The sequence below is a fragment of the Gymnogyps californianus genome, chromosome 21, assembly GCF_018139145.2.
Source record: "Gymnogyps californianus isolate 813 chromosome 21, ASM1813914v2, whole genome shotgun sequence".
Classification (NCBI taxonomy): domain Eukaryota; kingdom Metazoa; phylum Chordata; class Aves; order Accipitriformes; family Cathartidae; genus Gymnogyps; species Gymnogyps californianus.
The window spans coordinates 8375869-8403351 of record NC_059491.1 but is presented as its reverse complement, the minus strand read 5'-3'; the positions used below and the strand labels follow the sequence as shown (position 1 = coordinate 8403351).

At 46.9% G+C, this 27483-nt stretch overlaps 1 protein-coding gene across 4 annotated transcripts; it reads left to right on the top strand.

Annotated features, from left to right (window-relative positions):
• Positions 1 to 1315: 1315 nt before the first annotated feature.
• On the top strand, positions 1316 to 23930 carry HP1BP3 (heterochromatin protein 1 binding protein 3). Of its 4 annotated transcripts, none has more exons than XM_050909477.1 (13): positions 1316 to 1378; positions 9888 to 10087; positions 10524 to 10626; positions 12090 to 12240; positions 12579 to 12738; positions 13819 to 13962; positions 14522 to 14602; positions 16255 to 16409; positions 17183 to 17273; positions 17962 to 18121; positions 20712 to 20823; positions 21806 to 21943; positions 22728 to 23930. In XM_050909477.1, exons 2-13 carry the CDS (start codon positions 9992 to 9994, stop codon positions 23011 to 23013), a joined length of 1677 nt encoding a protein of 558 aa, XP_050765434.1. In that variant the 5' UTR covers positions 1316 to 1378; positions 9888 to 9991; the 3' UTR covers positions 23014 to 23930. The 4 variants fall into 4 exon arrangements, with proteins under 4 accessions (XP_050765434.1, XP_050765437.1, XP_050765436.1 ...); XM_050909480.1 differs by lacking the exon at positions 1316 to 1378 and adding an exon at positions 1850 to 1885; XM_050909479.1 differs by lacking the exon at positions 1316 to 1378 and adding an exon at positions 8697 to 8905.
• Positions 23931 to 27483: the final 3553 nt, after the last annotated feature.

Here is a 27483-nt window from a genome sequence, read left to right as displayed (position 1 = left end):
CCTTCTAAAAGGCTTCCTATCCACAGGAGGGGTAAAAGTGCCCAAATAAATGCGTTAGTGCCCGTACAGCCTTCAAATCATAAAAACACAGATGGAGAGAGAGGTTGGCAGCACACGAGTAAGGACTATGTGCAGAAAACAAAGATGAGAAGCTGCCTGGGCAAGAGACTACAGATGAAAAGTTCTGTGGCGTATTTGGAGACAGCCTGTAGAAAGCATACTTACGGCAGAAAAGAAAATAAGAATAGGGAGGGAAGGGAATTGAGTTGTACATTAAACTGAAGTGAAGGGAAAGTAGAGGGATAAAACCACCCACAGGCCTAGCCAAAAAAATAAAGCAACAAATTCGGAGCAAGAGGTATGCAGAAAGAGCTTCTTTTTATTACCTCTCAGTGTACTCTGCACAGACCTGAAATAATCATGATGGTGAAAATACCAGCGTGGGTCACACCTCTGCTCTACCTTGCAGTGATAATCCTTACCTCGGGCAGCTGAGGCACAGGTAAAAAAGCTGCCTGAAACAGAGCAAAGTGAAGGAACGCCAGATAAAGGGATCCTTCCCGCAAGTGAGAACTTGTTAGCGTGTTTTGACAGAAAACTTCCAGCTTGCAGCCAGATCTCAGCGATGGAACTAGTGTAATTGAGGCAGGCAGTAAATTACACAGCTAATGAGAGCGATGTTGGGGGGTAAAGCATAAGAGGCTGAGGCAAAGCGAAGGCAGGCACTGGAAGAATCGCAAACGGCGGGAGGAGGACGAAGCAAGAGGCCGGAGCAAAGATGCGACGCTGCAACGCTCCGGAACTGGAACGCCCGGGTACGCACGGTTCTGACAGGGGCGAGAAAGCCGCGGTGCGATGCCTGCCCGGCGGGGCTGAGGTGACGGCCCGCGGGCGGCGGCGGCGGAGGCAGCAGCTCCTCTCGCCCCCTCAGCGCCCTCAAGGGGGCGGCGGCGGGAAACGCCTCAGCGAGGCGGCGGTGAGGGAGCGCGCGCGCGCAGAGCCACTAACGGCCGCCGAGGAGGCGCACGCGCCCCCGCCCCGCCCCGCCGCTGTGTTTGCGGCACGGGAGGGGCCGCCGGGCGGGACGGGACGGCGCCGCGCATGCGCGCGCTCCCTCCTCCCTCCTTCCCCCCCCCCCCCCCCGCGCGACGTGGAGGCGGAGGGGAAAGGGGAGGGGGGCCGGCGTTCGAAAAATGCCCGCGGCCTCCCATTGGCCGGCGGCGACGCCGCGGCCCGCCCCCCCGCCGCGCGCCGCGGCCACACCCCCCCCGCGGTCCCGCCCCCGCCCCTTTGCCCCGGCTCCCCCCCACCCCCCCCCGCCGGTTCCCCCTCCGCCGCCGCCATTAGAGGGGCCGCTTTGTGTCCGCCGGGCCTGCTGGTGAGTCCCGTCCCCCTCGCCCGTCCGTCCGCCCGCCCGCCCCCGGCGCCGCGGCGGGGGTGGGGGGAGGCGGCGGGAGGGGGGGGGGCCGGGCCCGGTAGGCCGCGGGGTGGTGCGCCTGAGGCGCGGGGGTGGCTTGGCGGGGCCGCCGGAGGGGCCCGGGAACTCCCCTCAGCGCCGCGCCCCCTCCCTGACAGGCCTCGGGAGGGGGCTGTCGTGACGAGTCGCGACACGCTGCGCGGACAGGGGGTGCTGTCGCGGCGGGCAACGCGGCCTGCTTCTTCCCCCGCCCCCCCCCCCCCGCCTCATACCCGGGGAGGACCGCGGTGCGCCGAGCTCGCCCCAGTCCAGGCCCAAGGAGGCGGCCCCGGCCCTCGGGTGTCGCCGAGCCGGGGAGGTGCGGGCGCCGCAGCCGGGCCTGGCCAGATGTGGGCCCCCGGCCCCTCGTCGTCTCTCACAAAGGAGGTGCGGGCGTCAAAACCGCCTCTCCCGTCCCGCTGACACCTGGTAAACACCGGCGGGTGTGCCGTGGGTCGCGGCGGGAAGGTCAGCGGCGGGAAGGGGCTGATAGGGGTGCGACACAATAAATAATCGCTATTTATAAACTTAGGAAGTGCCTTAGCTCCCGCGGTAGCCTTCCCGCGTTTTGGTTGCTTGGTTGTGTTTATTTTTCCTCCACAAACTCGCTTCATTAGAGGCCAGAGAACTGCTGCCACTCGAGGAAAACCTCTGTTGGAGACTTCAGCGTGACTCCGCTTCCAAAAAGAAGCTCTTAATCCCTCTCGGTGCTGCTAGAGACAGATAGAGGCCTAAGCGTGAGACTACTAGGCTAGTAGTTCCTCCCTGAGACCCTGCGGTGGTCACAGCCTGGTTAAAGAATGTTAATTATCCTCCTCCCCTTATTGCACGTGCTTCTCCATAGAGAAGGCTATTAAATTCTAGTCTGGAATGGGACTGTTCCAGAGGGGCTTCCATTCCGGGTTTGTTATCCTTATTGCCACTCTGCACTGTGGGTTTGGACTAAAACCTTGCAAAGACTTAAGGAGAGAAGGAGCAGCGTAGCAAAATCTCAGCTGGTGTAAACTGGTGTAGCTCTTGCCAGGCCAGAGGGGCTCCACCAGCTCATGGTGCCTGAGGACAACTCCAAACCAGAGATGCTGTTCAGAAAAAATCCTTCCCGCCTGTATTCTAACTATTTTCACAGTCACCGGTGTCTGCAATCACGGGGGATTGCTCAGCCTGTGCTGCAGGAGAAGAAAAGTTAGATAATGTGGGATTGTGGGTGCGTTCGCTCCTTTTAAAGTGTAGCAGAGACTGACAGTTTGCTCATATCTGTGTTATTCCACTGGTTACTCTTTTCAGGAGTCTTACTTGGCCGCTAAATTATTTCTGGGTTAACAAGCGTGTCACTCCTCAGTTCTTATCAGGCCTTTTGAGTAATAGTTGCACTCTGATTTCCAAGCATGTGACTTTGTGTTTATTTGTTTGTTTTTACCATAAATAGTATTTTTGGCATCTTCAAGAAATAGTTGGCCAACAATCTTTGGCAAGCAGCTATCGTATAGAGGCGGGAAAGGTTCAGAAGTACTCATGTTTGTAAACGATGTCACACTATTAAGCTCCTCCATGTGAGGGCGGTGTGCCTAGGGGGAGTGAGAGGAGAGGAAGGTATCGCTGATGCGTTCAGTTAAAGAATGGAGGTATTTTGAGGGACCGGGCAGGAGAGCACTTACCTTCCTCCTCAGGAGGGACTTAAAGAGATTGGCGGATAGAGTGGGAAGTCCTTGGAAATGAGGTATAGGTGGGGGGAAAAAAAAACCACACATAATTTCTGTTGGGGAGAAGAACTTGGTGTATATGCCTTGAAAACATCTACTGGCTTTTGCAGCCTTTCTCCCCTTTACCTGCATGTGCCTCCTAACTAATTAGTTCTTCAGTGCATCATGCACTTTCCTCAGGTAGTAGCTGCTTGCGTTATTTTTGTTTTCAGAATATCTTTTTCTCTTGTGTTTTCCATTTCAACAGAAACCGATGTGTGAATCTTTTGTCAGTGTTTTGTTACAAGTGACCCAGGGTGTTCTGAGGATTTTAACTTCCGTGAGAGGCAATAAAAGAAGTTTTACATTGATGGACTCTAATGTGAGGTGTGAATAGATTTTATATAGACTGCAAGGAAATCACAGCTTTTATCGTGTATAGTTTTGTACTATAGAATAATAAGTGATGGCTGAATAAGTAACAGTTTGGGAGGAGGGTTTATACAGTGGTTTTAAATTTCATCTATCTAAGCAAGGAGGATACGGCCTATAAAAGGTTCGTACCCTGGTATGTAATGTTAGCGGCCTAAATTTTCATTCAAGTGTCAGTGGTTTGTCAAAATTCATAGTGTTGGATCCTGGAATTAAGATATTTCATCTAAGGCTATGAAACTTTCAGCAGTGGATTTTCATGCTGGAGTAGTTTTAAGTTTGTGACCTAAACCTGTTCTAAACTTAAAGCTGAACCCTGTGCACTCTAATATGGGCTATTTCATTCCTTAGCTGCTTGTGTCAGTGGCAGTGCATGGAGAATCTGGATCAAGGACCATACTAGCCAAAAATTGTTGAAAAACTGTTGCCCCGCAGAGGTTGTCACTGTCACAATCCTGAGCATCAGTGTGGAGAAGGATTATTTTTAGACAGCTATGCAAGCAGAAATTCTGTTTCGTATTAATCCCTTAGCTGAAGTTTTTGCGAGTTTCTAGGTATGATGATGGCATAATTTAAGTTGCACACTACCTGGCTTTGGCTGTGTATTTGGGGACGTGAGGAAAAACTCCTGGGTATAGGAAAAGGAAGATAATCCAGGCCACAAAAATGATCTGCTGTTACTGTCTTCTGTATAGGTCAAAGATTGATCGAGAAAGAATCTGAAGCCTATAGTGTTTTTTATATTGAGCTGGCATTCTTGGTGGTGAAGAATAGTGGAGGTGAGGCATGGGTTGTTACTTGTATTTTAATAAACATCTGTTGAGATTGAGCTGACTTTGAGTTCCGGTGTTACATCCTAGCAGAGACGAGGCGCTGAGCTCAGTCCCCGGTGGGGAGGCAGAGCATCAATCTCACTGTAGTAATGTGCCTTTTTTTTTGCAGTGAAAGCAGCATCTGTGTGTGCAGAAGGGCAGTATTTAATCTTTGCTTTGCTCTGTAAAAGTCAACAGGATAGGCAAGGTGTAAGTCAGGTTGCATTCACAGCGTTTGGAGTCAGAGGTCCAAATTCAATGCTACCCTGAAATGAAAATGTATCTTTAGACTTAGAAAAAACTCACCTTTGGGTCTCCGTGCGTAGGAATGCATGTGTTTGGAAGCTAGAAGCTTGAAAGGTTTTCGCTGTGCTCCCCTGAACCCTAACGTACTTGGGATTTGTTGTTCCCCTCCTTGACACTGTATAGGGAAGGAGTGGATGGAAATAGAAACTGTAGCACTAGTCAAGCCAAAGAATTTCTTGCCTGGCAAGTGGTGAGCTATTGGATCTTTGTATTGGACCACTATTCTTCTTTAATTGAAACAAGATGGTTTCTAATGCTTGTAGCAGCGTGGGGCTCAGATAGCCTGTAACAGATCTCTGGGAAAGTCAACTGCAAGAGAGTTGCAAATACAGCTCCTGTAGCTTAATCAGGAGGCATGCGATTGAAAAGTCCGCTTAACTAGGACACCTCCCATGAAATCGATGCGGCGTGGTGGCCGTAAGGATCGGGACGAAGTTAGCGCAAAACTTGTTGAACGGCAGCAAAAGTGATGGGAATGCCAGTTGTGAAGTAATGCTCAGCCAGATGTGAAACGGGAGTGAATTTCCGAGCAGGTTGCCAAATAAGTATTAGAAGTGAGGACTAACTCGTATTCTGTATTCAGTAAGATATTTTATTCCTCTGCACATTTTTAGGCTGTTTTAAATTACTTAATACTACTGGTCTGACTTAATCAAGACAACAGGCAGCTCAGTGAACTGCAAAAACAAAAGGGAGATCAGTAAATGCTAGAACATCTTTGTGAAGCAGGATGTGACAGGCGATCAGCTGAGAACTTTTAACAGATACAAATTTGTTTTACAAAATGTATCAAAGATGTTGCTGGATGATATATTCTGTAACAATGTAGACACTGAGGGTCTTGGTAAGGTATCTTCTACCTGAGCTGGGTTTTTAGGGAAGAGCTTTGAGGATTTCAGAGGGCCAGAAGTCTTGAAAAAGTTGGCCAACTTGCAATTTTGAAGGTAGTATTTTGGCATGTTTGGTTTGGATTTCCATTTTTGCTTTGTGAAAATACTAACATTTCCTGTGCTTTTTTCTGCAGCTTCTGAGACATTTAAATGCTCTTCTGCTCATTTCAGCTTTAGAAACTAGTAGATAATTGCACGATAATCAATAGCCTGTTCTTGAAATCCAGTTACCTTGCTTTTTAAGCCTTTCTGATAATAAACATTCTTGCTTGCGTTGCTTTGTAAGGTTGGCGAGTTTGTATCCCTTGACACCCGGGCTTCAAATCTGCAAGAACATAAAATTTTTTTTTCTGGCCCTTTTTGACCTGATTTCTAGACCCGTGTCGTGTACCGTGCACCAAGTCATGTCTAAGAGCAGATCAATCACCAGAGTACGTGTCATGTAACAGTAAGTGGACACCCTTAACGGCACAGGATTGGATATGCTTTCTCATTTTTCCATTGCATATTTGTTTTCAGTCCGCTCAGCCTGTGCACCCTACCCCGAGTCCTTGTGACTTGATATTTCCGCCAGCCTGACAGTTGGCTTGCCACGTTCGAGACCTGATTTTATCCTGAAATATTTTCCCTCGAATGAGATTGAAGTCTGAGATAAGCTGGAAAATCTCATGGCCAGCAAAAATTCAAGGAGTCAGCCAAACTATGCCTCAAATTAAATTTTTAATTTTTTTTTTTTTTTTACACGTTCTTGTGTCTGTTACATTGGTGGGGGGACTCCACTCTTCTGAAATATTATCCAAAGTGTGTGAGTCTTGCCCGAAGCTTCCCTTTCTTTTTTTTGTCCCTAACAATGTGCTGATGGCTCAGGAGGAAATTGATATGTTTTTTCATAACAGTTCATGGAAAGCTACCTGTACCTTTGAGTGGATCTTCCATTAGTGGCCACTCCCTGAGCTGGGAGACTGGACACTATCAACCATTCCTGCTCATCTAGAAATCCAGAAAGTTGGGGGGTTTTGTTGCTTATCAGCTCGTTGCTGGATTACCAGCTTTGAAATGACTAGTTCATGATAGTTGGGGAACCTGTGAACCTGCAGTTCAAATGACCCATAGGAAAATGAGTGTGAGTAGCTACATGAGGAGTTACTGTCTGTACTTTCAAGCAACTTTTTGAAAAGGTTGGTATTCTGATGTTTGTTTCATTGCTGATGTGATTATTTTTTTTCTGACAGTTGGATCAGATTTAAGTGTACATGAGAGTTACCCGACAACCACCTTGGAAAACCTGCATCCTCAATTGATGGCCTCTTCCCACTTTCTAAGCAGAATATTTGTTTGTTTGACATTTGTGTAAATGCAAAATACAGTTATTACTTTCCCATTGTTTATTATTAAGAGTGATGCTTGCAATCGTAGCTGTGATACTCATTTAAAGATGTCTTAGTATCCCATACATGAAATAGGGTGTCCAGGTAACAGCTGGTTTGGGCGACTTGATTTTTCCATGAAATAAATCTACCATTTTAGTTGGAGGGGGGAATGAGAGTTTTTCTGCATTGCTGTTGCAAAACCTTCTGGTCTTTTGCTTTATCTTTTTGAGAAACTAAATTCAGGCCTGTTTGTAGTTGACATTTCACACCCAGTCCAGAAAACTACTTTTGATCCCTCTGTGGAAAGAAATAGGCTAAGCAAGAGCAGTCCTTGAGCTGTGATGCTTTCACAAGGTGGTGCTTGTGACTTTGCCCCTTGAGAATATCGGTGCTTTGAAGTCAATACGAGATTATCCTCCTGTCCCTTTGATTCCCTTGGCCTTTTGAGCAGGAGATGATCCATGCATGGAAATGCAGAGGGAATCAACAAGCTCCTGTTTGGGTCACTCTGAATTTCCGCTGGATGATGGTTTATTTGCATGTATTGTAGGCACTGAAGTTACGAATTGTGCTGTGTTAAGGTTCGCACTTGAGAGCAAGAAGACTGAGTAGTTTATGCTGTGATCTAAACAAAGGGGTTTTTAGAACTTGGGGAATTTTAAGTCAAAGTTGGGAGTGCTATGTTTTCATGCATGTCACATGCAGGTCACACAGTTTAAAAATAAATAAAACCCAGGACCAGGTCAGCCACAGTGCATGCTTGTATGTGTGTGTTAGTAATCCCAGGGAAAGTGTCTTTTGTAGCCCCCAACTGATTTCCCTGAGGAAGGATCGGTAATTAGTTATTTTAGGATTCACTTCAAAATGCTGGCATTTTTTGAGAGGGCTTCAGGCTATGCTTGCTAGAAAAAACATTTGATACTGAGCTGAAGCCTGGTGAAATTTTTAATTTTTCCTCTTACTTTCCACACTTGAGGGAGGAAGGTCCCATAAAGTAGGCAAAAAAAACCCGTGCCGGGCTGTAGTTCATATGTTCTGATTGGCCATGAGTATTTTCTACCCATCCTGAAATTTCATAAGAAAGCTTCATTCATCTCATTTATTTTGGTTTTGGCATGTAGTGTGTTTTGATTTTTCTGTTTTGTCTCAGAAGAAAACATCCGGTGCTGTTACACTCGTTTGCTTTTACTGGTGCTGAGACAGGACTAGTTCACTGTCATTTTTCAGAATGACTGTTCAGTGTCAAAGGAGAAGTCGTAGATGTTACAGAAGCGGATTGACTGCCTTTAGCTCTCAGAAGCGCTGCGTTTTGAAGATGGCCAGCTAGATGAATGTCTTCTAGAGCATCTCCCCTGGAAATGCTGCCTAGTCATGTGTCTAGTTCTCCTGAAATGAAAGTTTCTTGGTTGGTTGTGCCATGAGTGTGTGCACCTGATGGGACGCTGCACCCACCCACAGCAGCGGTGGAATTAGTTTATTAATTTACCGGTTTATTATTTGAGGAGGAGATCTTGTAGGTACAATGATGTAGCCTCTTGCATCACCAGTCCTTGTGAACCATCATGTCTCAACACACGTTTCCCTCGGCTCTTTCACTGCTGCTGGTTTCTGAATGGAAACTACTTACATGGCTTGGAGGTGTAACAAAAGTGCTCCGTGCAGACGAGCTGGGTTTTGGTTTGCCTGGGAAGATAACCGAGGTAGAGAGAATCGCTCTGATCGATTAGGAGGCCCCACTGCGGAATAATAAGAGGACTGTATTTTTGGGCAAGAATACAGAGTAATTGAGGTGGTATTGATGTGGTACGGAACACCCACCCCTGCAATGGAGAATGCAGTGCAAAGTGCTGAAACTGTGGTGAAAGTCGTCTTGAAAACAGTGCCAGGAGTGATGTTAGGTCTTCGTTCACGAGGAAGACACTCGGGCTGGGGAAATACCTATTAAAAGTGAAAATTCATGGTAAGTGCCTGCCTTCTCATCTGAGCAAAAGAAAACATCCAGAATAGGTAGAAATTGGGAGCATTTGGCTATTTCTCTGTAAGGAAGGGAAGAGGGCAGTCTGGAGCTTGATCTTTGGATGGAATGGGGGAGAATGGATCCAGCCCTGGTTTGCTAGAGGTGAGGCTTTGCTTTTGAGGTTTTTGAAGGGGTGCTGAGAGGAGGAAGTGAATGAGCAAGTAAACGCTCTGTTTTGCGATGAAAATAGTGGAGCACCTCTCCTTAGGAGAGGCTGATGCAGGCGGATGGGCAACAGGTAAGAAAGGCTGTAGAAGTGTAATGGTAGTAAGTGGTGAGACTTGATGAGGGTTAAACTAAGCTTAACCCATTTGGTACCCGTGACGGTGCATGTGTTTGGAGGACAGTTTTGTAAAGCTTAAATTTTTTTGTAGAAGGTATGGAGACTGCTGTTTTGATGGTTGTTTTCTTCTTCGAGGACTCCTTCATTTCTGTAAATTGCATGGGGTTTAGTTTGGGAGGGGCATGGTTCAGGTCCCCGCTGTATGTATTTTCTGCCTAACAGATTTAATGGTTTAATTCCTTAGCCTGATAGAAGCTGGATCAATGTGTCAGCTCCTGCTTTTACCCAAAGTCAATGACTTACTAGTTACCTCAGCACCTTACTTTAGGCACAGTGCAATGTCTGCTTTTCGTTAACGCTTTCTGTTAATTTAAAGAGCCTTTTTATTCTTTCAGATATGTTTTAATGGAGCAGGCTGCAGTCTGGCTTACACCTTTACCATTTCTGCTACATCCATAGCACCCAAGTTTGCTTACATGTTTTAGCATCTTTGTTGAATGCAAGTGTTGATTGTCAGTTATGTTAGTCATAAGCTGTAAGTCATTTATCCTTCTTTTCTTTTTAATCTTTAGTTTGTTAGATACATGGATGTAGATGTTTTTGTTTTGTTAATTTTCACACCACATCTTTTCTGTACTTTAGGTTGACTCCTCACTGCACTGTGAAAACCATTAGGAAAAAGTCCTTGGGGTTAAAACCTGGGGCTCCACAGTGTTACCTGCACTTGGAGCTAGAAATTAATTTAAATGGCGACTGATCTGTCTGAAGCTGAACCCGTGCATCATAAGGCGCTTCCACTCTTAACGGGAGCTCAGCTGATCCACACGGACAAGTTAAGTGAGGTAGGGGCTGGCCCGTTCTCCAAGCTTGCCCTTGGATCAGTCCTTGACTTCCAGTCCTGCTGAAGGTTACTCGGTACTCTTTCTTCCCTGCTTTACAAGGAAACTCAATTGGGAGTCTAATAAACCCTGTAGGCACTCTCCTTCCCCTTCCCTGCTTTCCCTGAGATGTTGTATTTGTCAAAATCCTCAAATGCTCATCTCATTTAATTTGGAATTGAAAAGAAATGATTTCTTTTATAACTGTAAAATGTGAAACTATCCTCTCCTATTATGCTTCAAAGAAGCTGGTTTGAGGGTTACTGTCTTTTGAAATTCTGAAACATCCAAATGTAACCAGAATATTTCTACCTATGCTGCTTTGATTTACTTTAATCCCATTTCAAAAACTTTCTGGTTCTTGCCAGTATCTGTACTGATTTTTGTATACTCTTTATAGAAAGTTGAAGACGACACGATGCCGATCCGTCGCTCGGTGAATTCTTCTTCCCGGGAAACTCCTCCCAAAAGCAAACCTGCTGAAGGTGAAGAGGTCAAAGCAGGTACGGCAATAGTTCTACAGTGGATTGTTAATGTATATCCAAACATAAGCTTGTGTTCTGAAACTCCTGAATAAACCTTACTGCCATGATTAAAATATTACTAATGCTTAGCTTCTTTTCACAGGCTTTTCCTGGATTATTGGGAAGTTGTCTTTCGCAGCCACTCTTTTCAGTCTGAACCCATTTGTTTTGTCCTTCATACCCTGTGGCAAAGCCCTGAAACTCTAGACGGGAAAATATAACTAAATATAGTCCCTTTTAAGCTTGCACATTCTTTAGAATAAAGGTGGAAAATGTGAAGTTTCAGTAGTGTCAGGAAGATGGCTTGAGATCAAAAGGTGGAGTTAATGAGTGGAAAAACAGAGTATTTATTTTTTTTTCTTTCTTTTCCTGAACAAAAGGATTTTACCACAATGCGTCATAAAATCTAGTCCAATATTAATGTGTCTGGTTTTAGCAGCTTCACCTCAGTTTCTCAGAACGTGTCATTTCAGTATTACATTCAGTTAGTTTCACTGACTTTGTGCTCTTTGGTGTCACAAATAAATAAATTACATATGAAACTAACTATTAATACACTGCATATTTTAAATGTATGATGCCTCCCATGGGAAAACTATGCACAGGAACGTAGCAGGAGTGCTTAAGCTCCTTCTCAGAGACAGAGAACACGTCTACTGCATGGAGCAGTCATGGTAGACAGCTCTTTATCCAAAAAGTGGGTAATGGCAGTTTATATGCATCTTATCTAGCAGGCAGCCCAGTCTCTAAGCTATTCTCAGCTAAATATACTGGAGTTAATTTGCTTGGTAAGTTGATTTCTGACTGGGTTTGATCCTGCTGATAGGCAAGTGGTTCTGCAAATGCATGTGAAATCTAAAGCTTTGCCAGGTCTGGAAAAATGTGCTTGAATGGTTAAAACCCTTCAGGTGCCACAGTGTGTGGTGCAGAAACAGCGGCGTTTGAAGACAGGTTGGTCGTAAAGAAAGCTGCTTGCATGTATTTGTACAAATTTCTTGTAGAGATGTATGGTTTTGCACCTTTCTGAGTTAAAAACACATAAATCTCAACCTAGGGGAAAATCTTGAAGTGTTTCATGCTACTGATTTCTTCCTCCCTTCCCCACCCATGCCTCTCTGATGAGGGATGATTGCAACAGTAACTTCTGGAGTTAAGGGGAAAAGACTGGGGGAATTAGTTCATTGTGAAAATGTGACATGATGTTGTTTGAAGTTATTCTGGCACTTGATGGCTGATTGCACCTTACTGAAGCTCTTTTCAGTTGCTTTGTTTGCTTCTTAAGTTACATTCAAATCATCTGTTTAAATTAGAGAAAAGAAATTGGTGGGAAATAATTTTTGGGGTGTGTTCTTAAGTTGTTGGGTTTTTTTTTTTTCCTCTGCCTTCCTGAACAATAGAGGCTAATTTTAGGCAGTAACTTGATGCGTTTTCACATCTTTTAGATGCAGAAGTCACCTCTGAGGAATCTGCCTCTGTTGGAGAAGAACAAGAGAATGAAACTCTGCCTGCTGCATCCAGTGAAGCAGAACAGCCAAAGGAACCTGAGAATGAAGGGAAGGGGGAAACAAAGTCCTCGGAAGAAACCAAAAAGGAGTAAGGCTTGCTTAGTGCTGAATTCAGGGATTTGGGTAGGATTCTGAAGAAAGCCAGGTTCTAGAGACAGAAAAGATGGTGGGAGAAAATAGGATGGGTCCCTTAAAAAGGTGCTCGTATTTCTCAGGAAGAAGCTACCAGTCAAGTGTAGCTGCTGTTCTAGAACATGTGTGAGACTGAATGTCAAGATAGGGTCTCTTTTTTCTAATAGAAACATCCAAATGTTCTTTAAATTATTTTCAGTGTTAGATGTTCTGGGCCTTTTTTGGTTGTTGTTCTGCTTGTTGGCTTATTGTACAGTGTCACTTGTCTTACTATTGCTTTGTATTTTTCCTAAGCGAGAAGGATCAGTCTAAGGAAAAGGAGAAGAAGGTGAAAAAGACCATTCCTGCGTGGGCTACCCTTTCTGCTAGCCAGCTAGCTAGAGCACAGAAGCAAACTCAGATGGCTGCCACCTCACGTCCCAAAATGGATGCTATTTTAACTGAGGCCATCAGGGTAAGCAGGAGACAAATGTTTCTTTTGTTCATCTGTCGCAAACCAGAATAATTTGCGCACCTAAAATCCACAATTTCAGCTTGCTGATGGTACGGATGATAGTGCTGTGTGTGAGCAGGAAACTTACTGTGTAAGATGCCTATGCTTCTGCCTGGAAGCCCATGGAGCTGAAATGCGAGTCCATGATGATGATGATGAGGGGCCCTGTAGCTTATTTCTTTGTTTAGAATTTGTTTCCCTCCCTAATTACATTATTAGAAACAGCTAGGATGACATAACCTGGTTGATTGCTATCATCATTTAATTTGGTGTGCCTTCTAGCCATATTTAACTTGATTTCCCTTGATTAATCCATCTATTCGATACGTCCTTTTTTCAGCGTTAACTTACTCTAATTCGGGACAGATGGAGATAGTGTAAACAAGCATTCCAGAGTGGTCTTGGTCTTGGTTTACTGTACCCCTCCTGGTTGTAAGAAGAGACCTGTGCTGTTGTAGTTGCGCTGCTGCTCTCCCCTTGAGGCTTGGTTCACGCACATTGCCTTCACAGGAAGCCTGGACTCCACCAGCCTTAATTGCAAGGTGGCCTTTCCAGCTGCTATATCTTCAAAAGATGAACTTCAGCTTAGGTTTTTTACGAGTTTACTAATGTCGATCCTCCAACTTTAAAAAAAAAAAAAAAAAATTGGCAACTGATTCTGACTTAATGATTACTCTATCTGACATTAGTAAAATGACTTACCAGTTGCGCAGTGTTGGTTTGCCAAAAGGTGACTGTATTTTGTAGTAGCGCATAGTGTTTATGCCGTTACTTGTAAGTGCTTCAGAATACGGGAGTAGTTGATATGCGCTTGCTATGCTGCTTTTGTGTTGCCTGCCCCTCAGCCACTCCGAAGGGGAAAGTTAAGTATTTTGGTAGTCATATTTTATACTCTTGAATCATTGTGGGGAAGAGGCCAGCCTTGGCATCCTGTGCCGACGTGCTGGCTTACATGCATCAGTTCAATCTCTGTTCTTCCAGACCCACAGCAAGATAAATGCAGTGCAGGTGGTTTCTACTAACTTTTTCCTTCTGTTTCAGGCGTGCTTTCAAAAGAGTGGTGCATCGGTCGTTGCAATACGTAAATACATCATCCACAAATACCCTTCCCTGGAGCTTGAGAGGAGAGGCTATCTTCTAAAGCAAGCATTGAAAAGGGAGCTGGAGAGAGGAATCATTAGACAGGTAAGAGTTGCTTTGCGGAGCAGCACTGGAGGTGGTATTATTCAATTACATAGGAGCTTCTTAAACTCCATTAGCAGGTCTCTGGGGTGGTCATGTTCTCCCTCGTGGAGGTTAATCAACCTGTGTCTCCACTTTGTTAGACACTGACAGAATTTCAGCATTGTTCTGTCAATAAGGTGCTTTGCACGGTTCTCTTTTGTGCAATTTATGACTGTTTCTTGGTGTTGTGTCATACAGCATTGCAGCAGCACGTGTCTTCAAACGGAGTCTAACAACGACACATCTGCAGCAGCATGTTTCTTTTACCACTGTAATTTATGCCTGTGATATCTCTTCGGGTCTCGTGGTCAGGACAGCGGAGTATGTTATTAATGTCTAGCTGTGGTTTCTGATCTTAGTGACATGTCAGTGGGTTCAAATCAGGCCTCTGCCGTAACAGCCCATTGCCAGGGTGACAGCGCATTCAAAATCTGCGTAATGATGTCAATTAGTCTCTTTCAGGTTGTTATTATTCTGAGTTACTTTGTTAAAGACTGAAATGGACTTTCTTTCGAACTAGGTGAAAGGAAAGGGAGCTTCTGGGAGCTTTGTGGTGGTGTCTAATGCAGGAAAAACTGTTCCAAAAGCCAGAGACAGAAAGGTAAGATGGATCATTTTAAACAATACTCTGAAAAATCTTGCACTGAAACACATGTACCTTACGAAATGCAGCCTAACCCCAACCCAAACAGTATTCTCCTCCTTGCTGTACTTTTCCTCCCCAAGTACAGTAATTAAAACACCCGTTCCACTAAAATCAGAATCAGAAAGCTAGTGAATTAAACCCAAGTAGAATAATCAAAATCTTAGTTTGTAAATGTTTACGTTAAACCCCTAGGCTTTGGTTCAGAGGCAGAAAACTGAATAACCATGAAGCTCCTCTTCTGTCTTTACCTGGTAGAGAGAGATGCCTCTCAGGTATTGTAAGAGAGCTTTATGCTACTGCTGTTTCTGTTATATCTGTTGCATGGATAAATGGAAGACTTCAGTCTTCAAGACTGTCAGATGAACATTTTTCCATCAGCTGTGAGGGCAGAGGGAGGAAGATGAAAATGTCCTAAGCTTCTGGAAGAAAGCTGCTAATGTTGGGCGTATATTGTTCTGAGGCAGTAAAATGTGATGTGTTTGGGGGGTTTTTTTGAGCCTAGTCCTCACAACTAGTCGTGGTTCCAGCGCCGCTGTTCGCCACTCCCTGCTGCACTGGGTGTATGAAACACATTTCTAACACTGCAGTTACAAAATGCTTAGCTGGAATTGCCAATCCCCTTGTGGCTTAGACGGGTGAACCCGGAGAGTATTGTAACGCCTTGGTGCTTATCTCTTGGCTACTGGGTAGACCAAAAGCCCTAAAACTGAGGGAAGCGGTGACACACTTGGTACTAGGGCACGGAAGGAAACTAATTGTGATGTAACTTCTTAAATAGAGCTCACTGGCTCCATGAGAAGTTTGAGCAAGGCACCTGATAACTGCTAACACATCACTTTTCTTGTCTGCAGCATATCGGTGTCTTTGTTCCTAGTTACTTTCTCTGTGTTGCAGCAAAACGAATAGCTTGCTTTTGTTTTTGGTGAATTCAGCTAGCAGTCGAGCAGCTGTCTGGGTGAGCAGCACCCTCACCCGTTTGACTGTTTGCAAAGCTGCTGTTCAGCATCAAAACCATTAAACTACAGCACATTTCCCAACTGTGTTTTCTCTTCTGTATAAAGAACAGTCCATTTTTTTTTCTGATCATCCCTTCCTTGTACTAACAAAGGGATGGAGGAAAATTCAGGAGAAGGGAGTGTTGGCGTCAATCAAGATTTCATTCTGTCAGGTGGAAAAAAAAAAAAGGCATTCCTGTTTAGCTCTTTATTTTCAGGAAGATTTGACCTGTGTAAACAGGTCTTGCCTTTGATGGTTTTTATGTTTCATGTCAGCGTGAATCATTTTCAGCTGTCTCAATGAAGAGTAGCAGAGGAAAATGTCTACAAAAGAGGAAGAAAAATCGTTAAAAATACAGATGTTGTGAAATACTCAGCAATTTATATTTGTAAAACTTTCCTAAGACTCCTATGAAAATTTCAGCCAAAGTTGCTCCATTTCACTTAAACTGCTAAACTTTTTAAATTGTTAATTTAAAGAGCTGCCTTACAGAACTTGATTTTCCAGATCTGTGGCCAGTGTCAGGAGCACTTCTCCCCACCTGTGCATTGCTGGTTCAGAAAACCCAGAGTTTTAGGCCCCACTGATGCGTAAAAGTATGTGTATTTCAGAAAAGCACTTCCGCTTCGACTGCAGAGCAACAAGTCAAGCTGGAAGATATCCTGCCGCTGGCTTTCACCCGCCTTTGTGAGCCGAAAGAAGCTTCTTACAGCCTGATCAAGAAATATGTGTCTCAGTATTACCCCAAACTCAAAGTAGATATAAGGTAGGTGCAGGAGTACACTTTTGCAAGCGGAGCTGCAGAGGAGCAGTGAAATGCAGCCTTCCTCTGGCTTTGCCTCACTTCGCGGTGATTCGGTTCAGCATTTCAGCAGGCAGCAGGCAGGTGGTGCTCTGCGTTGTAGAGCCTGCAGGGAAGCTTGAGGAAAAGCTGTGCCTTTTTCTGCATCCCTCCACACCCAATCTTTGTTCCTGACGCCGACATCAGCATTGCTCTACGCACCTCCGCCCTTAACCAAAACCAGATCCCTTTAGCTGCGTGGATGTGAAGGTCTCTCCTTGGGATCTTGTCCCACTTGGTTCTGGATGCTTCAACTGGCACATGCTTACCATAATCTTTAAGTTTGCCCATACGGAGCGGGTCAAGGCTTGGGGAGGAAGCAAATCTAGGAAAACCCTGTGCATCACCTCTTACAGGGGCTTGTACTCAGTCCCTTGTTTGTCTGCGAGCTGACTGACTCATTGCCCACCGAGTCCAAATGTGCTTTTCAAAATGAGTAAATCCTTCCAAGTGAAGCTTGTCTGTTTCTGGATACACAGTGACACCAAGAAAGCGTTGCAGTTCAATTTGCGCTAACGTACATTGTTCTTCTCATGTAATCAGCACTTGCTGACAGATCTCCATTTAAAATGCCTGTATGTAGGCAGTTAGCACTTGTAAGTACTGCTCTGCTCACACTCTGTATAAAGCGTTGTTTCTCTGTTTGTTTTTTAAGCTGTCAGTGTGTGTCAGTAAAGCTTTATCCTCCTGTATTTCAGACCCCAGCTGTTGAAGAATGCCCTGCAGAGAGCTGTAGAGAAGGGCCAGTTAGAGCAGATCACAGGGAAGGGAGCGTCTGGGACATTCCAGGTCAGAGCCAGAGTTCATCTTGTTTTTGACTGTACTGACCACAAGCCTTGGATATGAGTTAACGTGCCCTCTTCCCCCCTCCCCCAGTTTTATTGGGTACGCCTTTCTTTAGCAGCCTGTCATATTCAGGAGTTGCCAAACTATGAAGCAGTAGGACTCTTATTCTCCTCTTGGTCTACATTTCTGGAGCAGACCCCCCTGCCTTCCTTGCTTAGCGTGCTCCACACGCTGCTTCAGCTCTGACTCACTAGCACAGTAGGGGAGATGGTGGGGTAAGCTTTCCTTTCCATCACTAATTGTAAGTGCAGTAGGTACCCCAGATGTCTGCAACGTCTTTTTCTCATGTCTATGCCACAGAAGTCTCTTGGGTACATTTGGTCTGTGGGATGGAGGAAGATCTGATTTATTTCCTTCCCTGAGTGATAGGCCCGTAGATTGCCACATCCTTGCAGTGTATTTGGGGACTAGGACAATGTGTTACGGATAAAAAGCCCTCCAGGCCAGCTGACTGAATAGGCCTGTCCTCCCAATTAAAGCTGGGAGAGCAGCGTTCCCCGTGCAGTGTTGTAATATAAAACGTATCTGTGCTAATGCAGGAGCGCCGACCCACCTGGTGCAGAGGAGCTTGTCCTGACCTGGTTTGGGAGAATTTTGTCTTGATGCTTTTCTCTTCCTCCTTGGAAAATAGCTGAAGAAATCAGGGGAGAAGCCCCTGCTGGGTGGGACTCTGATGGAAGACGCCATCCTGTCTGCTATTGCGGCCATGAACGAACCGAAGACCTGCTCCACCACAGCGCTGAAGAAGTATATCCTGGAAAACCACCCAGGGACCAACTCCAACTTCCAGGGTAAAGTACCGATCTGTGTAACGCTTCTCTTTTACATGCTGAAAGAGAATCCTGCAGCTGCAGATGCGTTTGTGCAGCACCTTTAAACTATTCCATTGAGCTTGCTGGGGAACTGGCAGCTGCTCGGCTCTTTGTGCTGCAGAGATGCTCAGTGTTTTTAATTCCCATTAGTTCCTTTCAAGCCTGACAAAGGCTAGTTTCTGAGACATAATGCATGTTTCTCTTGTCTATAGCACGTTCCCAGGAAGGGGGAATAGCATTCAAGTAGTTTATTGTTCTTAAATCACCAAGTTGATTTCATCTGTCTCTCTCTATTTTGAAAGGCTGCAGCTTGGCATAAATGCAGTTCCTAGTTGCTCTTTATTTAAAGAAGTTGCATAGTCTAACTTTAAAAAAAAAAAATTCACAAGCACCCCTCTTACTGATTTGTTTGAGATCCTTCTTTGGCTCTGATTTTTGAAAGGTCAAGCAAGTGAGGAGAGAAACTAATCCTGTTGTATTTGGAAAGAGATTTGGCATGTCTTTGTTCCCAGGAATGACACTAATGTCTGTTTTGACTTTTGCATTAGCAGAAGCAATACTAACAGAGACTTTAAAGCCAATCTTCTAATGGCTTATTTGCATTGTTTGGTCTGAGCCCCGATGCAGTTGTTTAACCGAGGCTGGAGGTCATCTGAAGCAGGATAAGCTTGCAGCAGTCTCTGCTAGAGTCAAACCTAAAAGTAGATTAGTTTGTTACTGTGGTGTCACAGCGCTGGTGCCATTCCTCAGGGCCGGAGAGGAGATTGCTGATCCCGCACTCTTCGCCTGGAGCTGAAGCACAGCATCAGCATGGCTGTTTGATGGAGGGCTTACCAGCACAGAGAGGAGCGCAGGTTCCCTTGCAGCAGCGTGGGCTAAAGAAGTTGCCTGAGGCCTTCTGCCCATTAGAGACTGATGTCAAGTGTGACTTCTTAATCTTGGGGCAGGGAAGAGAGTTTCTAGGCTTACGAAGCCCTTGCACGATTTATTTTCAGGACCACTGGAAATTGCTGTGGTCCTTCGAGGCCTGTGTTAGCCAGCCTTCAGTGCTTGTCAATCTTGAAAGTTGGATAAGGAAATTTCAGCTGGCAATCTGTTGTTTTCTTTCTCCTTCCATTACGTAAAAGGAATTTTGATGATCTCTGCTCTGTTTTAAGAGCAACCGGAGGAAGATCTGGTGAGACGTAAAAGCAGGCGGGTACGCACTGCACAGCCAGTGCTCTGCGCTCCTCCCCATTTTATACCTCATAAGTGGACTTGACTGGAGTCAAATCCTTTACGTGCTGCTATTGATCTTTGGCACCCAGAGTAAAAACAGCCTTATGTTTTATGTGTTGCTACTGTTTATAAAAGCGTGGGGTTTTTAAAGAATTCTTGAACTATGACGATTCTAATATTGCAACACATTTCATGGATACAATCAACTCAAATGAGCTGTGCAAGCTCCTCCAGTGCCGTACAAAGTAAAACGTTTCAGCAGAGGTAGCCTGTAAGCTGGTGAAGGTATGGCACTGTCCCAAACGATTCTCTTGCTGTGAAATGTCAGTTCTTGATAAAAGCCCATTTCAGGAGTGTTGAATGAGTGGTTGGAGTGAATACCTTTGCATTAATCATACAGAACAGATTCAGATGACAGTTCAGCCAGCATGTTTCTTTGTAGTTTTCTGTTTCCATTTCTCAAGTGAACCTCTTTCGAACGTGCTTTAGGGCAGGCCTTGCTTTTCCCTTGGTTTGAAAGGAGCTAAATATGTAAATGGTCCCTCTAATTCAAGCTGAAAATGGTTTTGAACTGACTAAACAACTTCAGCCCTTTGCCAGACACAAAGATCCCCTGTACTTGCACAGTTTCAGTTACAATTCTTACACAGTGCACCATGGAACAGAAGACTGGAATTAAAAGTGCATTTGTCATATTTCTAGACCAAGTATTTTCCCTTTTTAAAAAAAAAAAAAAAAAAACCACCACAAAAAACAAACCACAGAACCACATATGAAATTTAGAACACGAGGAGGGCAAAAACAGGGTAAAGACTTGTTTTAAAAAATGCTTTGGAGAACAGGCTGAAGAAAGCTGAGACTTGGGTTACATTTGGACAGAAGTAGTTACGTGGTGGTGTTGAATGCATTTATAAAGGAGGATCCCTTGATCGTGACATCAAAAACATCCACTGTTCTTAACTTCTCCCTTTGGGGAATTTAAAGCCACACTTGCTAAGTGTTCAGGAACAAACACTTGTATCTTGTATCTTGCTTGAATCTTCCTGGAGATTAACTGCGAGAAGATTTCCCTTTAAATTAAAGACATACTAAAACTTCTAAACACAGTGATCTAGCTGCATCCCACATGCAGCAGCTGCTCTTTGCTGAGTGCAGAAAGAAGCATGCGGTGATGTCTTCACGAGTCTCAGGTCTCCAGTGCTGTTTCATTCCTCTGCAGGTGTCCTGGGCAAAGGAGACTTCATTCTGACTCTCCATCTCTGATTTCAGAGGGCACTGCAGAGAGCAGTAAGGTTAGACAAGTGAATAAAGATAGTAACACAACCTTTCTCTGATTTCCCCCCCCCCACAGTGCATCTACTGAAGAGAACCCTGCAGAAATGTGAGAAGAATGGCTGGATGGAGCAAATTTCTGGAAAGGGCTTCAGTGGAACCTTTCAGCTTTGCTTCCCTTATTATCCTAGGTAAAGAGCTTGGCTGTAGAACCATGTTCAAGATAAGTGTCGCATAGGTCAGCCAGATAGCAGTGCTGAACTTCATTTACGGGGAAGTTTGTGGAGGGTTTAATAACTGATGAACCGCAACATTGTCACCCCGACTCTAGATAATGACGTTACTTGGGTGTCTGACTGTGAGTGGACATAAAGCTGACTTCATTAGCAAGGGAAACTTTTAAGGGCGATAAAAATATTGGGCTCAATATTCTCAGGTATTCTGTCATGATGGTGTTTGGGGTTGGTTTTTTTTCCAGAATGAGGGCTATTGAAGTGTTCCCATGCTAAAACAAATTCGCAGGAGCAGGTAGTGTGGTGGTGTTCTTAATGCAAGGATGCTCATAATGAGTAGGACCCTGCTGTTTGCCTTTCTTAATGCCGATGTGGAGGAGAGGTGGGAGGAGGGGAGATGACCTACATTAGCTGCTGTGAGACTAAACCAGCCTTTCTTCTGCTGTGAGTGCATATTGTGCTGGGCCACGTGGAGCCCAGGGATGGTGACTTAGCGTCCCACAAAGAGCCAAATGGCAGCGTAGTCATTAAAGTCTCTGCTCCTCACCTTCTTTTATTGCATACATACAAAGTCCTCAGCGGCTTCAGCCTGCGTTCAGAGTCGCTGAAGTCTGATCTTGTCCCTTTGTTGTCTGCCTTCCTCTGTTTGCACAGAAGGAGCAATGGGGAAGAGAACCGGAGAAAGGGCAGCTTAGGGCTGGGGCATTCCTGGTGACTTACAAGCTGTCGCACTTCTGCCGTTGCAGAGACTAAAGAGCGCTGGTTTCGGATAGCAGCAAACACAGAAGTCTTGGGGGTATTTGTGGGCTAGGCTCAAAGCTGTAACCTTGCAGGAGGGTGGGCGGCAGTGCCGGGTGAGAGCCAGGGTTACCCAAGGCTTGCCGACCCTGGAGTCGTATCCTTAGAAGTAAGTCACGCTCTGACAAGAACCCTCTTGTAGCCCAGATGTGCTCTACCCAGAGAAGCAGCAGGATGAGGACTCTGAGGAATCTGATGAGGAAGAAGAGGAGGAATCTGAGGAGGAAGAAGAATCCGAAGAGGAAGAGTCTGAGGAGGAAGAGCCACCACCAAAGAAGAGGTATGGCAGCATGAGAGATAAACGGGCTCCTTCAGATGAAATAAAAGTGACTGTCACAGCTGTAGAGCGCGCAGGTTTGTCTCTTGGTGCAGTTATTTGTCCACGAGGCTGTTGCTCAGAGGTGTTGGAAGAAGTTTCTAATTATGCCTTGCTCCAGAGATAATGATCTCCCCCATTCCAGAATTTGAAGCTTACCTCTTTTTTTCCTCCAGACGAGAAGAGAGCGTGTATTTATTCTTTGTATTGCCTTTAGTCTCCTAACGTCACCTTTTGTGCTTTACAGAAGTGTGACGTTTCACACGGGACTTTTTGTATTTATTAAGTCTTTCCTTAGGAAAACTTTACCCTACAGTATTATTTGCAGTTCTACAGCCAGATATGAAACCTGCCTTACTCAGAATGTGGATTTAAGATAAGTGTTGTTCGTTAAGTAATAAAATTCCATTTAGAGAGGAGCGATAGTACTTAGGTCTCTTAATTGTTCTGACAATCAACTCTGATTCATTGTCATTATTTGTATGTTTGTATGCCTAACGAAGGAGTTCGAAACCTTGCTGGCAGAGCACTGTGGGGATTGAGAAGTGCTTAGAGTGGCAAGATCCACCAGAGGAGTTCTTGCTCTTTGGATTTAGCTAATGAAATGTACTGCTGCCTAAAGGAACATCCGTGGTAAAGAACAAGGATGCCAAGATCTGCTTCGTTTATGCAAATTGACGACAGCAGCTCTGCTCTGGGTAGCATTTGCGCCTCCACTGAGATCTTGTGCTGTCTTTCTTTCTGACAGGATGCAGAAGAGACCGCCTCCAAAATCACGGAGCAGGGCCCCTCCGATGAAGCGAAGAGAGTCCAAACCCAAGCCAAGAAAAACCCCCGCGGCCCGCCGGGGGAAAGCAAAGCCCCCTCCCAAGGTTAAAACCCCTGCTAAGAAAGCCAAACCAGCAGCCCCAGCCATCAAGAAACCCTCTGGTGGCAGCTCTTCCAAGAAACCAGCAGCCAGCGGGAGGAAGGAAGTGAAACCTTCTGCCAAGGGCAAATCCACCATGAGGAAATCTCTCCGGGCAAAAAAGTAAAATTTTTCCACTGTCAGGGAATCCCATGGTCAAATCCACAATCTTGTTTTATAAGTCAACGTGCATTTGTATTTTAGTTCTGATGCTTAAACACTTCTTTAATTTTTATTATTTTTTTTTTTTTCTTGAATGATGGGGGAAAAGCTGAAAACTAAATCAAACCAACCCGAGCATTTGTTAGATCTCAATGCTGTGCCTCGTGCCTGCCCCTCCCCTGGAACAAGTCATCTTTAGTTTCTGCAATAATTTTAGGACTTTTCTAGGACATATATAACCTGTACATTTTACGGTGTTCCTCTTGGGTTTGGGGGGGAGGGTTGGCTTTTAAAAATTCTTCAAAGAAGATCTTTATATCTTTAGACAGCAGGAACAGGATGATTGGGGGAATGTGATTCTTAATGAGAAGCTCCAACGGCAGAAGAGTCCTCCCTAGATCCCCTGCATGATGAGGTCCTTAACGCTTCTGTGAAGAAGCAGTGTATATACAGCACTTGCACTGAGTCCTGGAGGTGCTTCTTTCTGCTCGGCCCTTAGAGCGACAGGCTGAGGAGGCGGCGCGTTCGGCTCCTTCAGACCGGCAAGGTTTGTTTGACGGTGAGTCAGATCTTCAGTAAACGGAGGCCGCAGCGTCTACTGATCGTCTGATGCCAGAGGGGCTCCAAAAGGGGGAGTTCTGGGTTAGGCGGGTGATTTGAATTAGTGTTTCCACGCCACATCTGTTACCTTAAAACCAAAATATATAAAAGTCTTCTTGAATCCAACTTTCAAATGTTTTTAAGAGATGAAGAGCCTGAGTTTTGTCACCTCTTGTTTACCCTTTTTTAAAGAAAAGTTGGAGAGCTATACAATTGCTAATGTAGAGATGTTGATAAGTGAAGAACATGCAGTTTGCTAAAATAAAATGAAACTAGATTCCAGGCCCGCTTTGTGTGTCCTTTCTCTTCCTCGCCACAGCTTTCTCCTCCTGGAAATGTAGAGAGGAGGGAATTACAGTCATCGTGGACTGCTGCAGAGGCAGATCTTTGTTAAAAGTACATTGCCAGCGTGAAAGACCGGGGCTGTTTTAGCCTGAGCCCCTGCCAAGCTCTGTAGTTGGACCGACGTCTGACCTTTTTCTTCCCTGGTTTCTCTGGAGACAAAGGTGAGCAAGAAGAAAGCTCTGTTTGAACCTCTTGCTGCTCCTCTTCTCCCTCTGCCCCCAGTCAGTGGCCGGTGGGGACAAAAAAGACCAGCTGAAATCTTTCCCCCCGCTCTTGCCCTGCTCAACAGAGCAGCGCCTGCGTTTAAAACACGCTCCACCGCGTCCCCGGCTCTCCCTTGGGCAGGGCAACGCCAATGATTCGAATGCGACCCGACAGTCTTTTTTTTTCCCTTAACGCGCTTTTGGAGCGAGCTTTGCACGTACCGTGCTGCGAGAGAGTGGAAGTACCTCTAGAAATAAAATGCCAAAAAGGAGAAAATAGCCTTATTTGAATTTACTCTTTTCAGTTGCCGTCCCGGTGTGCTACCTCTAACAACTGGGAGTTTAAAAAATTCTTACAGAAATGCTTTAAATTGTTCCCAGCCCTGTAACGAGGGTGCAAACAGCAGGTTAACGAAAATCACAGCCGATACGGAACTGGGAGAGTGAAAGCCCTGATAAAACAGTAATCCGCAGGGATGTAAAGCAATTAGAAACATTAGTTAATGGCTCTTTCCTAGGGCTTCTTGTACCGAAGCAGTGGGTTTTGTCGGCATTTTCCTCCAGGCAGGCGCTACGGTGAGCCAAACTTGAGAAACAGCTTCTCTCATCGATAGGATATTTGTGGGGACGAGGAGTCCTCGCCCAGCTGCGGGGCACTGTGCAACCTCCTCCTTCCCAACAACGTTCCCGCACCCAACAACCCCACGGGTATTTGTTAAAACGCTGGTCTGGATAACGCTGATTTTTCGCACGTGAGCGTGGCTTAATTTTGCCGCGGGTCGCCTCCAATTAGAGCGTGGTGCTAAAACCAGCCATTAGCTCCCGTGGTCATCGCCAAACTCTTTTTTTTTTTTTTTGGTTGTGGTTTTAATTGCTAATTAGGTGATTTCTGCACACCGAGCCAAAAAAAACAAAACAAAAAGCCACGGGTTTGGTTGTATTTAATCTGAAGGACCGATCCTTGCCTCCCAGGAGCAGCAACCGGGATTGAACGGGAAAATCTTCATCCCGCGGCGGCGTTGCCGGTGGAGCAAGCGGCAGCTCTGCCGCGCATTTGGGAAGGTTTGTGCCGACTCTGCCGCTCGCTCTTCTCCAGTCACTGCTTCCTGGCCAGACTGGGCTCCGTTATGTTATTCCTTCAGCCCCATCTGTCCTGGTTTTTTCTTTTTTTTTCTTTTTTCCGCCGTTTCTGCGCTATCGACTGTTCCAGCGGGCTCTGCCGGGGCATCTCGTGGCATCTCGAAGCAGCCGGCGCTGGCGGTGACCCAAGGTTTGAACGCCGCCGTTTGGACCCTTTTCCTCGCACCCTCGGGAGCACCGGGACGCGAGACGGGGATTTTCGGATGCGCCTCTGAGGGGTTAGACCTCATCTCCTCCCCAAACTGTTGCTTTCCCTTTCCAAGACCCAAGCGCATCCCTGGGGCTGGGGGCAGCTTTCGCTTCGGCCCCATGGATTTGGCTGGCCGGAGGATTTTGGGGATGCGAGGCTCTGGATTTGCATGGCCGCTTTGCAGCGAGGTCGGAGCCGTCCCTCTTTATTGTTTTCCGGTGAAAGCGGATAGTGGTGGGCAAAACTCCCCGGGGAATTCAGAAATTGGGCTGAAAAGGGTCTGAGCATCGGGGCAGGGGGCGGCGAGCGAGCGAGCACACGTGCGCATCGGGGTTAGAAATCGCTTCTCCGCTGGGCACGCCGTAGGAGACGGCGAGGGGGAGGAAAAAAAAAAAAATCAGTTGCAGCCGCGTTTTCCAAAAAGCCCGAGCGTTTCTGCTCGCCGTCGCTTCCAAGAAACGGAGAAAACCGGGGAGATAAATTGCAGTGATTCATCGCGGGCAGATCGGAGGCAGGAGATGAGAGTTTGCTGCCTGCCCCGTGCCCGCCGTGGGCTCGGGCTCGTCGGGGCCTGGCAGGCGGCGAGGGCCTGACGCCCACGGGTCGAGCATCCCTGCGCCGCGGCGGGAGCTGCCGGAGGAGCCACCCCGGGGAAGGAAAACAACCGGGGAAGGAAAACAACCGGGAAAGGAAAACAAGCGGTGAAGGCCGAGAGCCGGAGCGGGGAGGGGGGCAATTTTTCGCCTGCGTTTCTCCGGAGCCATCTGAACGAGCTGCCCGTGAGCCGGGGTGGAGGGGGGGGGGGGGGGGGGGTTGCCCAGCGAGCTGGGGGTCCCTGGGGATGCTTGGTGTCTGGGTGTCTCAACCCCTCCCCAAATTTTGGGGGCAGCATCCCTCCCTTGGGGACCTCCAGGGTGGCCGGTGGGCTAGGGCTGGTGGGGGGGGGGGGGGGGGGGGGGTCCATTGAGAAATGGAGCGTGGGAAAAAGGGGGCGGGGCTTGGGGGCTGCCTGCCTGTGGATTGGCTGGGGGGGGGGAAGGGGAGAGACCCCCCCCAAATTGTGCCGGAAAGGAGAGGGGCAACCCTGAGCTTGCACAGGGGATGGGGGCACCATAGGGACCCCCCCCACACCCCGTTAGGATGCGCTTGGGGCAGCCGGACCCTCCTCCCTCCCTTGTGTTTGCACCCAGGCGGCTGCGGTGTGGCCTCGGTGACACGAGTTGTGCCGGTCTCAGCCCAGCTGAGGGCTGCGGAGGGCAAAACCCCTTTGGGTGGCTGGAGAGGGGCCGGGCGCCTCCCCGGGTGGGTGCTCTGGCTGAAAAAGCACCCCTAAACCTGCTGCCCCTGTCGCTGGTGTCTTGGGGAGCCGGGGATCGCCCCTGAAGGACAGCTTTGCCGGGGGTGTCTTGGTGCTGCGTGGCTGACAGGGAGTGGGACGGAGCACTGGGGGGGGGGGACACCCCAAAATCTCGCTGGGGTTCAGGATGTGGGACTGCATGCGCCTCGCTTGGGGTCCAGACTGTACGCTCGGGGCGCGGGGACCACTTGCATCTTGCTGTGGGTCGGGATGTGGGGATACTTGGGTTTCATTTGGGGCCGGGATGCGGGGACCGCATGCTTCGCATTTGGGGTCGGGATTTGGGGACCCTCACATTGCTTTTGGGGTCAGGACGTGGGGAGTACCTGCACCCCGCTCGGGGCAGGGACACGGGACCCTCGCACGGTGCTCAGGGGCAGGACCTGGGGAGCCTTGCGTCGTGCTTGGGATCGGGATGCGGGGGATGCTTGCATCGGGGTCGGGACACGGAGACCTTCGCACTGGCGTTGGGGTCAGGCTGTGGGGACCCTTGCGTGGCACTTGGGGTCACAGGGGGACCCTTGTGCTGGACTTGGGATGTGGGGACCCTTGCACGATGCTCAGGGTGGGGACATGGGGACCCTCGCATTGGGTTTGGGG